This window comes from Cyprinodon tularosa, unplaced genomic scaffold (genome assembly GCF_016077235.1).
Source record: "Cyprinodon tularosa strain WSP-4 unplaced genomic scaffold, ASM1607723v1 ctg619, whole genome shotgun sequence".
Taxonomy (NCBI): domain Eukaryota; kingdom Metazoa; phylum Chordata; class Actinopteri; order Cyprinodontiformes; family Cyprinodontidae; genus Cyprinodon; species Cyprinodon tularosa.
The window spans coordinates 73,933-88,837 of record NW_024039362.1 but is presented as its reverse complement, the minus strand read 5'-3'; the positions used below and the strand labels follow the sequence as shown (position 1 = coordinate 88,837).

Sequence of the window (14,905 nt, the reverse complement as noted above, 5' to 3'; positions counted from 1 at the left end):
TTCCATTGGCAAAATGTGTCACTTACCCCCTGAATTAAAAAAAATGCACATATTTTAAGAAAAAAATTACTTAATAAGAATTCAGTTTTTTGCTTTAAGTTTATTTATTTTATTTTTCTTTTTACAAAGGTAAGCACTTTACTTGCAGCTGCAATTACAACAGTCCTTAAAACACTCCATAGATTATTTCCCAAACAAATAAAATAAAATACATACAGCACAGTTTGTCTATTTACTGTACACACACACATCTTAAATGACAGGATGTTGTTAACAGATTGACAACAAAAGATGGTCATGCAGTTCCTCAAATCAATTATTTGCTAGTTTTCAAATCGTATACAAAGCAATCCTAAAAAAGCTCAAAGTATTTACCTCTATATTGTCCATAGCAGCTGCATTGGCATTTGACTGCTCTCCTCTGCTAAAGGAGAATCTGACCTTCCTGTCTCTCAGTGACTGACTTTCATTGACACAAATACATTAACACACAACAAACAGGATATGTTACACCCTTCATATTCTAATAACTATTTGTATTACAGTTTCTTATTCATTAGGCACCATTTTTTAAACCTTTGGCTGTACAAAACTCCTCACACAGATCGTACAATCATTCACTCAATTCGAAAAAACATCATAGATCACACTTACTTAAAATGTTATTTTCATACACAACAGCACACACAGCCCATAATATTAATGAGCACAAATCAGCAACAACTGAACACTGATGGTTAGAATGGAAAACCCATCTGGCTTCTGCTTTCTCTGTGAGTTAGGCGGTTTGTCAGTTTGAAGTCATATTTTTTTGTCATTGTTTTGTAAACACAAAGGGCTCTAAATTCAGTAATTCAACAAGTATTATCAAGCTGCATTCAAGGTGTTTACTGTATTTACTGTAATCACATCAAATACAAACAAGTGTTTCTACATTCCATAATTTCACAGCAAGAGAGAGAAAACCTCAGTCAACATTGTGCTGTCTATGTGGACTGGGAAGATAATTCAACAGTATCATATGCAGAGTCCAGGGCACAGGGAAAATACATCTAGGAGGGCCATATCCAGGAATGACATGAATCCTGGTCAATAGTCCCACATGCCTTCTCCGGTGCCTTTAAAAGGCCTATGTATTGATGTGTTTAATGTTCATACCTTCCAACGGCAGGAAGAAAATAACTCTTCAATAGGGATGAAGAAGGGAGAGTACTGAACAGGGAAGAGAGGATGATGATGATCCAGACCAATTTAAATGCGACGTCTGTGGTGGACGGCATCAAGCTTTGTCAACTAATCAGAAAAGCTAATCCAGGAGTTTTCTGAGAGAAAGACACCACATTCAAGCCAGGGTGGCTTCTGCAGAGCTGTCTGCATATCAGCATTTAAAAAGTGGCAGCAAGAAATACTGTATTATACACTGCCTGGCCAAAAAAAAAGTCGCCACCTGGATTCAACTAAGCAAATAGGTACGAGCCTTCCATTGGATAATTACTGCATGGGCGATTATCTTTCAGCTGGCAACAAGTTATTTAACCCCAACTGGTGCAATGACTTGCTTCTCATTTCCTAAACAACCATGTCGAAAGACACATCCCGTGGTCGTGGAAAAGATGTTAGTCTGTTTGAGAAGGGTCAAATCATTGGCATGCATCAAGCAGAGAAAACATCTAAAGAGATTGCAGAAACTACTAAAATTGGGTTAAGAACTGTCCAACGCATTATTAAAAACTGGAAGGATAGTGGGGACCTATCATCTTGAAGGAAGAAATGTGGCCGGAAAAAAATCCTGAATGATCGTAATTGGCGATCACTTAAACGTGTGGTGAGATCAAATCGTAGAAAAACAACAGTAGAACTCAGGGCTATGTTTAATACCTAAAGTTAGAGCATTTCCACACGCACAATGTGAAGGGAACTCAAGGGATTGGGACTGAACAGCTGTCTAGCCGTAAGAAAACCACTAATCAGTGAGGCTAACCGGAACAAAAGGCTTCAATTTGCCAGGGAGCATAAAGATTGGACTGTGGAACAATGGAAGAAGGTCATGTGGTCTGATGAGTCCAGATTTACCCTGTTCCAGAGTGATGGGCGAATCAGGGTAAGAAGAGAAGCAGGGTAAGTGATGCACCCACCATGCCTAGTGCCTAGTGTTAAGATCTGGCGTTGCTGCAGTTGGTCAGGTCTAGGTTCAGCAACAGTATGTGTTCAAAGAATGAGGTCAACTGACTACGTGAATATACTGAATGACCAGGTTATTCCATCAATGGACTTTTTCTTTTTGATGGCACAGGCATATTCCAAGATGACAATGCCAGGATTCATCGGGCTCAAATTGTGAAAGACTGGTTCAGGGAGCATGACACATCATTTTCACACATTGACCACCACACAGTCCAGACCTCAACACCATTGAGAATCTTTGGGATTTGCTAGAGAGGGCTTTGTGCAGCGGTCAGACTCTACCATCATCAATGCAAGATCTTGGTGAAAAATTAATGCAACATTGGATGGAAATAAATCTTTTGACATTGCAGAAGCTTATCGAAACAATGCCGTAATCAAAGCTAAAGGCGGTCCAACAAAGTATTAGAGTGAGTGACCTTTTCTTTTGGCCAGGCAGTGTATATTCTGGTACTTATAGTTTTTAACCACAAATCTAAAAAAAAAATGCTTTAAGTTCACTTTCAGCCGCTACGAATGACAGCAGGAAGTTCCCAACAGCCTAGCTTCAGAGAGGTTTCACTTGAGACTTCTAGCGCTTACACCTGCAGGTATCCTGGGGAGATCTAGTTCTACATCTAGATTTAGTGTTTCTTTCCAGTTTTAAGTAAAAGTAGTTTGATTATCTTGTTAATTTGTTAATCCTTGTTGTATTTAAAAAAGCCTCTAGTACTCACATCTTAATGTTATTTTATGATATCCAAAATACAGCCAATGCTGCAAGGTCCGACAGGGAAAACTAAGTCGAATCTTAGTTATAATGTGTAGTTAATTTATATACAGTAGTAACATATTACAAATAAAAGTATACCCCCTCCCCCCCAAAAAAAATAACACATTGAGAGACATAACCTTTTGTCTTGCTCTCAATTTCAAGAAAAACTGATTTTTCTGACATTTGGCAAATATAGATAATTTTGCTAATCCAATCTGACCTAAAGCATCAAGAGTTCAGTTTGATTTAATATATGTTTTGATACACTATTAATAAGCAGTAAGGCATTTACAGTAAAATCTAAAGTGAAATTTGCATGAAAACAAAGAGTATGTGCAATATCAGCCTACTACGATCAATATATCGCCTTACCTGAAACCTACAAAGATTTGTTTTAAAATAAAAGCAAAAACAAGGTCCAAACCTCGAGTCAACACATGTATGACCACATTAAAACATTAAACCTAGAAAAGGAAGAGGAAAAAGTTGTTTGTGTGACTGCTTATTAGCATAAGTGTGCATGTGTGCGCTGCTCCATGTGGGTCAGTGTGGTCAGAGAGCACATTGCTCAGGTCAGGCAGTCACCGTGAGCTGCAGTAAACATTGCCCCCTTATGCACTCTTAGGCATTTTGTCTGCATGAGTGGCCTCTGTAGATGTGTGAGAAAGGTCAGCGCAGGAAAGACTGTGCTGTTTGGAAAGACAGCAATCATATTCACAAAACTAAAAGCTATGAGTCATTGATGTTGTTTGGTCTATTTTAGCCGCTCTAAATGTTCCTCAGCTCAGTGGTTCTCATCCTGGTCCTTAGCACCCACTGTCCTACATGTTTCCGTACTGTCACTCACCTCACTAAAGTGTAGAGAATTGACAGATTTCTGCAAGACTTGGTGGCAGCTGAGCTGATAGCAGCTCATAAGGACCAGGATTGATTGCTGCTTTAGCCCCCTTATTTCTCTATTTATGTTCATTATTTTTATTCTGTAAGTTAGGTCATAAAGATGTTGCTTAATATAAAGAAGATGTAAGACAAAATAAATGTTTTACAATTTATTAGTGCATCATTGAAATCAGTAATATAAAGATTTAGCATTTTGGTTGTTTTCCCTCCAGTATTATGTGGTTAGCCAGGTGGACATCGCTCCCCTAGCACTGTCTAAAGTGTACAAGAGAAACCTAGGGGAACCAGATCTCAAAAAGCTAAATGTGGAACAACTAGGATGCTTATGAGGGACGATGAAGGAAGTGGCTTTTTTAGCTTTGTGTTTCTTTTGTGACTCTTACATTTACATTGTTGCTTTACATCACACTCCCTACATTTCAATTCAAAAACAACCTCCCAGAAAGCTCTGAGAATCACATTTCACTGCATCACCCAGTTGTAAGCTTTTTGTTGAGGCTGTTTTTCTTTTTTAACCAGTTTTATCATAGTTGGTGTTTTCTTTTCAGAACACCGTCCTCAGCCTGGTCATGACGTGTAGCGCTGATACAACTCTGTGACAATGACTGCAGCTCGGCTTTTATCGCATTTAGGAAAAGCACCTGGGAATGTTTCTTTTTTTTTACTTTCTAATTTGCTTTTCTTTACCTTGTCAAATGTGAGACATTGCTTTGTTGTGTGGGACAGCAGAAGTGATAAATTGACAATTTTAGGACGTCTGGTCTCTAGTGCCAGGGTAACCAATTAAAAATCAGCGGGGTCCGAATAAAGAAAATCAACAACTGGTGGTCCAGAGACATTTTTAATAATGATCTGTTACTTTAAACAGCATTTAACACTGCAATAAAATGCTGGTGTTTATGCATCCATGTTATACATTGAATTTTTAAATACAAAATATAAAAAATAGAAAGTTTTTCCATTTTAAAATCTAAATAGTTTTTGAAGTAGAGTACAACAATCTTTCCGTTTGGTATATAGACAATTTCCTGACTCACTCTGTTTTTATAAAACACTTGAACTGACCTTTTTTTGTATGTTTTTTTAATGGTTTAATAAGATAAGTGGGCTTTAGGCTGCCCTGCAAAGCTTTAAACCTGGGTTTTAATGGCAACAAAGCCATTCTGAAGCACATATGAAGGTGCTCATTTTGAGCCTGGATCGATATTTATTTTGGATTATATAGGTTGAGCCAAACATACTCAAAATATGCAGATTCATCTTTGAGCATGCCATTTCACTTTTTTTCACCAGTTCACCACACTTCTTCCAGCAGTCCACACTTTCTCTGCTTTCTTTTTCTTTTCGTCTTCTCCTTCTTTCCCATCGCCCGGCTTGCCACAGGTTTGCCTGCTGTGGCCAAAAGTGGCTCAAAGCAAACCAGACTGACAGCAGCTCATTGGCTAATTTGAATCACGTGCAGCCTGGTGCCGGACACTCCGGAGGGCTTTAGCATAATAACAGGAGAAGCGGCGCAGGTGACGTTTAGACACTGTCGTCAGACAACATGCAGTTACTTATAAATGTAACTGGTCCACTAATCTGTGACCTCTGCTCTAGTGTAACCTGTTCTTACAGAGTGGAAGCAGAGATGTAGAACCTTCAGCTTGTAAAATGCTCTTCTGGAGCCAAAAATGCCGTTGTAATTATCAGATTGAACACACCAAACCCCAACAGCTGATTTAAGATGTGTCTAAAAGATGTTTTAATCCTGAATCAGACCTCAGGTCCTCATAAGTGCTGTATGAGTAGACTAATACTAAGTACTTTTCTGAGTGTATTTCATATAAAAATATTTTGATGCACAAATTTGCATGCTGTACATGCAGTTTTTTGCCAAGTCCCCCTATCTTAAGCAAGAGTCATACAAGAAGATGCCTGTTGATAAAGAGCAAACAGTACTCCTCTGTGGCATCCTGCCCTCTTCCTTTATCTGCAAGAGGAAACTAGCACATCCACATGGGAAGGATTCAAAATCCACAGAAACACAGCTTCACATTAAATGGACACTATTAACAACACTAAGTCAAGCTCAAGTCTGAAATTAGCTCTCCATTTAATTTGTGTCTAAAGTCAGTACTCTGCTCTGAGAATGAAGTTGCGACCTAGTTGATTACATTATGGTGGTAGGCAGTGGAAGAGCAGTGGGATTTATTATAATTGTCCCAAGAGACCCAGATAACGAGCATTGCAAACCAGTAACAACCTCTTCTCAGCTCTATGTACTCGGTTCTCAGTTGTCCAGCTACTGCCATCCTCCAGAGCCAGAGTTTTGTCATTTTTAGTCTTCACAGAATCCTCTGTTGTATTACGCATCTCCATGCTAGTCAGAGCTATTTATTCATTCATTAATTTATTTAAATTATCATCTATTTACCATGCTGCTTTAATCTGTATTTTGGTCCTGAACAGCAACAGCAATAACATTACCCATGTAAGGGCCTTGAACATTACTGCACATTTGGCTGAGGTGTCACCATACCAAAATTTCAAACTCCATTATCGATACAAAGGAAAGTATTCAACACTTGATACCACTTTTGATATAATGGAAAAATTTATTATAAAATGCTCTTTTTAGTCTCAAAATGGAACATGCTTAAAACAATTACAGATGCTAGGCAGCTAAGATAAATGTTTTTATAAAACAGCAGACACTGACCAGTGCTGAAAAAGGATGCTAGTTAAAAAGGTGTGCAAGTGATTGGTGGTGATTGACACCACCAAACACATTCTGAAGTTTGCAGACGACACCGTGGTGGTGGGCGTCATCAGAGACGACAACGACCAGGACTACAGAGAGGAGGTGGGGCAGCTGGTGGACTGGTGCAACAACCTGATCCTGAATCATCGTCGACTTCAGGAAAAATCTGCCTAACCACGCTCCACTGCTCATTAACAACTCAGCTGTAGAGGTGGTCAGCAGCACCACACTCCTGGGGGTGCATATCACAGACACCCTCACCTGGACTGTAAACACCACCTCTCTGGTCAAAAGGGCACAAAAGTGCATGAGGAGGATAAAGAGAGCCAACCTGCCCCTATCTATCCTCACCAGTATCTACAGAAGTACCATAGAGAGCATTCTGACCAGCTGTCTGACTGTGTGGTATGGAGGCTGCAGCACCTCAGACTGGAAGAAGGTGAGGAGAGTAGTGAGAACTGCAGAGAGGATCATCGGGGCTCCTCTTCCCTCCATTAACGACATTTCATCCAAGTGCTGCGTGTCTCGAGACTGTATATAAATATATATAAATGACCCCTCACACCCCCAACATGGACTGTTCTCCCTGCTGCCCTCTGGGAGGAAACTTTGCAGCATCAATGCAGGTCCAGCAGATTCCACAACATCTACTTCCCCTCCGCCATTAGACAGCTGAATGTTGAAAAAAACTCTAAATCATGTCACAGACTCAGTGCATCAAACTGACCATATCAATGCGTTTTTTTTTTGCACCCTGTTTTACTCTTCCAAAATGTTTACATTTCATCACTGCAGCACTTTAAGAAATTGAAATGTCATGAGAGCTGTACAAAGCAAAATTTCATTTTGAATACACTGTGTGTACAAACTGACAATAAAGTTTTTCTAAGTCTCCCTAAGTCTAATAAATGGATAAATGATAATGCAGATATAACACAATCTGAATATATTTTTAGGTTTTCTGAGGTAGCAAAAATATCCAAACGACACTTTTCTTTAGCTTAGATACCATGCCTTATCCATCCCGTCGACTACCAGATTTTGGTTTACTATCTTTTTCTTTGCCTTTAATGAATCAAACTATTTCTCAGTTTTTTATTGTTTGTTTGTTTTTATAGTTGTTATTCAGCTAGCAAAAAAATTAAGTTAGATGAAAGTCTGACAGAAAGACAATGTAAACAAGAAAAAACTCTAAGCCAGACCAACTTGCTGCTAAGCATGCATGCTTGCTAAGCAGTCGAGGATGCAAAAAACAAACCTTGCCAGGTCGCAGCAGAGCTGTTACTAAATGCCTGTTCACACTGGAAAAAGCAATGCATCCTTTTTTGCAACTATGTAAGCATATTTAGTTACTTTAACACAATTGTTTCATGTCAGCAGCGTAGGACATGAAACAATTGTGTTAAAGTAACTAAGTATGCTTAAGTAGATGCAGAAGGTTGTATTATTCTTTCAGAATTGTGAGTTAAGACGAAATTCCATCAGTAAAAAGATTAATTTAAAAACGCCTAGATACTATAAACTAAACATGTTATGTTTAAATGCATTGAAAACAACATATATAGTTATACTCAGTGATAACTATTTTTTTCAAATGTACATAAAAATCCCTGCCCATCCTCGGAGTCACCCTGTGACCTTCACAGACGGTTAATAAGAGGATTTCACTGTAATGCTCATATTGTGACAATAGTTATGGAGTGTAACGCGATCCTTTGTCTATGAGCCCGTTTTGGAATACAGCCCAAAGGTATAAAAAAGCCTACAGTGGTGTTTTAAAATCCTCTTTATGAAAGGATCATTTTAAAAAGCAATAATAATTAATAGATTATGGGGTTCGAGTAAAAGATAAGAAAATGGCATTTTCCCACCTCTGGGACATCCACAAAGGATAACCTAAAAGTAAACATCCTAATAACACATCATCTGTCACAATAGCACTCAGTGGTAAGAGAAGCTTTAATTACATTACAGCCTATAATACAAGTGAGGTCTGGATAGAAGAGGCACCAACAGACACAGGTTTATCTGTCACAATCTGCACAGTTAAATATATACAGACAGAGGCCAGGGCATCTCTGACTCTGCGTCACAACAACAAATCTACTATTATATAATCAGCCAGATGATTCAGGCTAGCAGAGCAGAAGGAAAAAAAAAATAAGAGTTTGCTTTTTCATAGACAGCGCAGCACACATAATGTCATTGATGAAAAGAGGGTGTTTGATGGGTCAAAAGTCTGCAGTTTATCTGGACTCGGAAACACTGGATGGATGGATGGATGGATGGATGGATGCTTTAGATAAGGACTATATGAAGTTTCTCCATGCTCCTTTCTTTTGCCATTATCTATTTTCAAACAATTGGAATATTGCAAAAGGATATTTTCTTACACTTTAGAAAACACCTTTACTTGGTGAAATGTATCTAAAAAATAACCTGAGATTAATATTTGACCAATGTATCTTCAGAAAAACGCAAAATGAAACTTAAAAATGTAATTCAGAAGCAAAATAATCTTATCTAAGCTGTAAGATTACCGTGGGTGAAGTGAGTCGTTTCAGGCTTTCCCCCAACGAGTCCAGGTTGACCCTTCGCCGCCTGGTGGCCCTCTTGTGGGGCCCGCAGGGTCCCTGCTGCTGCTCCTCTCTCGCCGGGCACGCCGGCCTCTCAGCGGGGCTGCGGCCGTTCCACAGCACCGCTCTGTGGGCCGAAGGGAAGGAGGAGAACGGGCAGCCCCGGCTCTCATCAGCCGGCTCCAAAGCGCCGTCCCCTCCGTCTCCTCCGGGGCTCTCCAGCCCACAGTCTGAGCCCACCGAGCTGCTAAATGACTCGGAGGAAATCTTGCGCGACGACGAGGACATGCTGGTGCTGAGGAGGAGGATGATGCTGAGGAAGATGATGCTACAGTCGGCTCCGTTCCACGTCCACCTGTGCAAGGGGGAGTCATCAGACAGTGGGGTGAGGATTGGGGGGAGAGGGAAAGGGGTGGGGGGTGAGGCCCGTCCTTGTTATTAGGACCACATGTGTGACAGATCAATGTCCACGTCTGGCCGCGTGTGCGTGAAAGAGAAGCGCACTAATGGCACGCAAACATTTATATAATGGAGAAGGAGATCAGCGCTCCTTTCCTCCTTTAATGCATCCACTTTGCTCCCAGAGGTGCTGCAAACTGTCCGATGGATTTCTTTAAAGCAAAATAATATTAGTTTTTTAAGCGTTTCCCCAAATGTGCGTCTACAAAAAAACAACCAAAGTGCAAAGAATTGAACAAGACGCAATCCGTCATGATGCCCCGGGATTTATTCCTCTTAGTCGGTGAGAAAATGCTGGCATCTTAAGAATTTTGAACGAGCCGCAGATGCGTCTGTTTCCCTCTCTCCTCCTGTTCCTCTGCGACAGCGGTTCTCCTCTCCTCTCCTCTCCTCGTCCTTCAGCGTCCCTCCCTGTTTATCGTCCTGTGTATTTTTTTTTTCGGGGTGGGAATATTGCTCCGACTCCCAGTAGGTAAAGAAACAGCTGGAGTTTGGAGCTGCAAGAGAAAGAGAGCTGCAAGAGAGAGAGAGCGCGCGCGCACGGTCTGTCTACAGCCGCGCGCAGAGCTAGCGCGCTGAAGTAGCGACATTTCATCAAGAAATATTTGCCCAAGTGGCGGTTTTAGGTGAAATAACAACCAGTGTTTTTTTTTTCTTTTTCTTCATGGAGGCACTAAACTAAAAAAAAAAAAACAATCAGAGCAAGAGCAGATCACTAATATAAGATAGACATCTAACAGATGGCCCCTGGTTCTGCTGGGGGTTTCTTCCTGTTAAAAGGGAGTTTTTCCTCTCCACTGTCCCTACCAGCTTGCTTAGTGTGAGGGATTGCATTCCAATCAATGAGTCCATGCAATCAACTGGTTTTCCTTAGATAGACAACTTTGAATCAATTTGACTGGATGATCTGGTGAACTGTAAAGTGTGTAATGTGTTGTGAATTTGAGCTATAGAAATAAACTGATTGAATGAAAACTGTGATCCTATCGTAATAGGCCAACAACTGAAGCTTAAAGCTTACTGAAATTTCAAAATAACATTTGAAGTGTAGTGTAAAAGCGGAATAAAAAAATTGCTCTAATAGACAAATCTGTTAGGTCTCCCCTGTCATTTCATTTCATCATAATAAATTTATTTAGAATTAGCTACAAAAACTGATCTACAGAAATGGAACAAATCTTAAAATAAGTGTATTTGCCCTTAATTTCTGTAGGTAGTTGAGATGATTGGCTAAAGGAATTAGTATTTTGCTCTTAAAAATAAGATAAATATTCTGCACTTGAAATTAATGTTTTTCTCTCATTTTCAAACATAAATCATCTTATTCCATTTTCAAATTGTCTAACTTAGCTGCTCAATATTTGTAGGTCATTTTTTGCAGTGTATGATTGAGTACAGGGCCCATAACAGGGGCCAGGACCAGTTCTGCACAGGCTCTGGCTCTGGTAAATTCAGGAAAATAGGATTCTAACTTAAAGATCCATCTGTTCTGAGGACAGAGGTGTCAGTCGGCTCATTAAACTATATACTATGAGTCGACTGACAGAGGTAAAAGGTCAAACAAAGAGGAGATTTAAAGATATAGTATGCCTACATAATGACTCTTTAATGTTGCTCTCTGTGGAGAAATCCTAGAGGAAAAAGTCCAGAAATTAATGTGTTTCCTTAAATCCATATCAACTTGAGTGCCCTTTGGACATGTTAATCTCTTTTTTTTTTTTTTTGGCCATGTTAAATGTTTACACCTAAAAAAAAAAAATATAAAAAAAAGTAACAAACAAAAAAAGGAGTGTAATATTTTTTTTTTTTTTGCTGAGTTGCTAACCAGGTAAAAACTTCTCCCTAAATTTGTTTTTTGAAGAGGCTAAAAAAAGGTACTAGAAACTTTTTTTTAAAATAATATGATAATTTCTTCTTCAAAATGAGAATAAAAAAAAAACAAAAATAATTTCCTCTCAAATTCCTAAAGGTCATATTTGAATCAAATATACAACTACATCTGTGAAAATAATACAGAGTGGATCAAAGGCAAAGAAGTAAAGTGAAATAGAATTTTACAAAAAAAAAAAAAGAAAGTTTTGCAGGATACATTTGATATATAGTCAATATAAAACTTTGAATTGATATTAAAGCAGGACATCAGCAAACCCCTAAAGCTTGCGCCCCACAATGCCCAGCACCTTTAAAGACCTGTTGGTGGACAAACAATAGGACTACACTAACCCATCTATTCAAAGTTTTAAAAGCATTACGCTGGCATATGGGACAACATGCTCAGTAAGGGGTTAAATACAGAGAAAACCACTCATCTAGGGGCATCTAACAGAGATAGTAGCATTTGTACTCGATTGTTGCCCCCATCAGAAGACAGAACGATGCTCTTGTCTGGCACTAATAACAGCCGTGACCTTGACCTCAATTGGGGCAGCATGCCTGTTAATTAAGTGGCCCTGAGGGGCCAACAGAGAGACACATAGACAGACATGAGGCATCATGCAAGTGCATGCATGTAGTCACCTTAACACACACACATCCCAGTGTAATTTCCTGTAGGTTCCCACTAATAAATGTGGCTCTCTGGAGCAACTCGACCCCAATCCAATGCGCAGACATTCACTTTATTTAACAAACGCCCACACACTCTTTCCTTCATACACGCTCTGTGCTAACTCTGCCTCTCTTCCCTTATCTAGTTGCTTGCTCTCAGCAATCAGTCTGCGGTCCACCGGTAATAATGCAGGCATTTAATAAAGCCAACACTACAATGGAATAAATAATGTTCCAGAGAAGATAAGCCCTCAGGCACAAGGGGCCGTCTCTAGCTGGCTGCCAGCCATGTACAGCTGAGTGCTGACAGGGCAGCAGCATATAAAGGGCAGTTCTCCGTGTATTGTGGCAATTTCATTCAGTGGATACATATATCATAGCTGACATCAAATTTTAATAACTTTATCTTGGAAACCCAGACTGATGTGATACAACTCCGCGTCCCAATGGCATAAATTAGATAGAACTGTCATTGAGACTCAAAATTGGGGAAAAAAAAGATGTATATATTTAAATACAATAGTAGCCTACAGAAAAAATTGAGCAAATAATTTAGACAAAAAAAAATCACATTTTATGTTACAGCTACAAACCGATCCGACTGTGTTAAACCATTAAAGGGTGAACAAATATTGAAATGCAGATACCATAAAGAATGTTTATTTCCTTCAACAAATCTGGTCATGAGGATATTTGCTCATTTTAACAGGACCTGTGCATTTATAGAATAGAAGTTAACAACAAAAATTAAAGATAACATACTTTTTAAACATGATTAAAATGTTATCCAAACCTTGCTGGGAGCAAATAAAAAAAAAACTTTATACTTATTCCCTGTTAAAATGTCTAAAATGACATACTGCATAGGGGCGATTCTCCAACTATCACATGAAAAACAAAAACCGCTTGTCATTTATTATTTTTTTTAATCAATGCTGCACTTACTTAACACAAAGAAACCAATAAATAGTTTATGATGGATACTTTTTTTTGATATCATAAACAATATATTTTTCTATGGAGTGTTTTTCCAGATATGTCTTTTTTCCCTCGGTCAGGTTTTGGACCCTCAGTCCCTCATAAAGCAGAAATTACATTTAATTCAGCTGTCACTAGTAGAAATACTTTGCTACTTTATCTAAGTAGAAATTTTGACAATCTTTACTTTACTGGAGTTATTATTTAGACAACTATTTACTTCTACTCCTTACATAGAAAAAAAGATCTACCCCTTACATTATGAAAATAGTATTGCTAGTTCTGTTAAGCTCATTTTAGTGATAGCCTGTTGGTATTTAAGAAATATTAAACGCCATCAAAATAATGTTTCATCCAGAAAATGTATTTCTTTGTGGTTGGACTCGATGCTGCACCAACTTATTTGCTACAAAACAAAATAAATATTTTTTCAAGTTAAATTTGACAGTTTTACCATTAGTTATAAAACTAAGAAAATTAAATTATCATCCAGAATTGTAGAAAATTTCTATTTTATTAGGGTAGTACAGTAAAGCATATGTCCTTAAAATGTTTTCATGCATTACTTTTACTATCATAACGTAAGTAGTTTTAAAACAGGTATTTTTTTTTTTTACAAAAGTGTTTAAAAACAGTAGTATTTATACTTCTACTTGACAAATAAACATTAATACTTTTGACACTTCTGACTTTTATTGACAAATTGAACAGAAATTCATAATTTTAGTGTAAAATATCATGTGCTTGAAAGATATTTCAAGCATTTCATTTCATTTTCATGAAAAGAAATCCTTAGGGTAAAGTTTTGCAAAACCAACAGAAGTTTGTTAGTAGTCACTTCCAAACACCTCATGCTTCCTTTGAATGGTAAAACAATGAGCAACATAACATTTTTTATTGTGTATTTGGAGTATATTTTATGAGTATATTTTATATTTTAACTGTAAAACAGAGATTAGCATGCCAATTTGTCATGAGATTGTTTAAAGAAATGGCAAACATTCTCAATTGCACAACATAAGTTTACATACATTGGTTAGAACGAAAGCTAAAAAACAACATATTGTTTAGATAATTTTTCACTTTTGTTGTTTGGTATAAAAGTTGTTTTTTAATTTTTTGTTATACATATTAAAAAGCTAACAGATTGAAGCAACAAATGTTTACTTGGCACAAGGCTTGTAAATGAATATGAAACGTTGACCTAAGTTTATTACAGTAATGCTGTAATCCGGCTCATAAATATTGAGAGCAGGAAATTAACAGTGTGCACTGCACGTGGATTTATGGCATGTTTTAAGATACTTATTGAAGCAGAGACTCTGCACAAAAAAATGAAGAAAAAACTATGGTTTGTCTCTTAGATTAATACAGATGAAGATAAAACTATAAACAACATAGACATACACACAGACATGAAAAATACATTTCTGAAACAAAAAAAAGTGAATCTATGTCTGTTGAACCATTTCTGTTATCTTAATCAAATGGAGTTAACATTCCAATTAAAGGTTGAATTTAAAAAAAAAAAAGTAAAACAATATAACATTATTTCAAGGATCTTTTTGGAATCACTCTATATCTCATTATCTATACAACAAATGTGATATTGGCATTCTCGATGTCTCTTTCAGCAGAATCTAACAGTCGAGGGAGAAAGACTTCAAACTAGCATAAACTGCTGATATTAAGGGTTAAAGCACAAAGTACACGTTGGCCTTTCAGCTTAATACCAGGGTCAACAGTAAAGGACGTGTGTGTGTG

At 38.0% G+C, this 14,905-nt stretch overlaps 1 protein-coding gene across 1 annotated transcript in view; it reads right to left on the bottom strand.

The window, feature by feature from the left end:
* The window catches only part of gucy1a2 (guanylate cyclase 1, soluble, alpha 2), a 66,241-nt gene extending 56,104 nt beyond the window's left edge, over nt 1-10,137 (bottom strand). Inside the window, exon 1 of the mRNA XM_038307711.1 lies at nt 9,122-10,137. Within this exon, the coding sequence (XP_038163639.1) occupies nt 9,122-9,445 (324 nt within the window). The 5' untranslated portion in view covers nt 9,446-10,137. The remainder of the gene's footprint in view (nt 1-9,121) is intronic.
* Between the last annotated feature and the right edge of the window lie 4,768 nt (nt 10,138-14,905).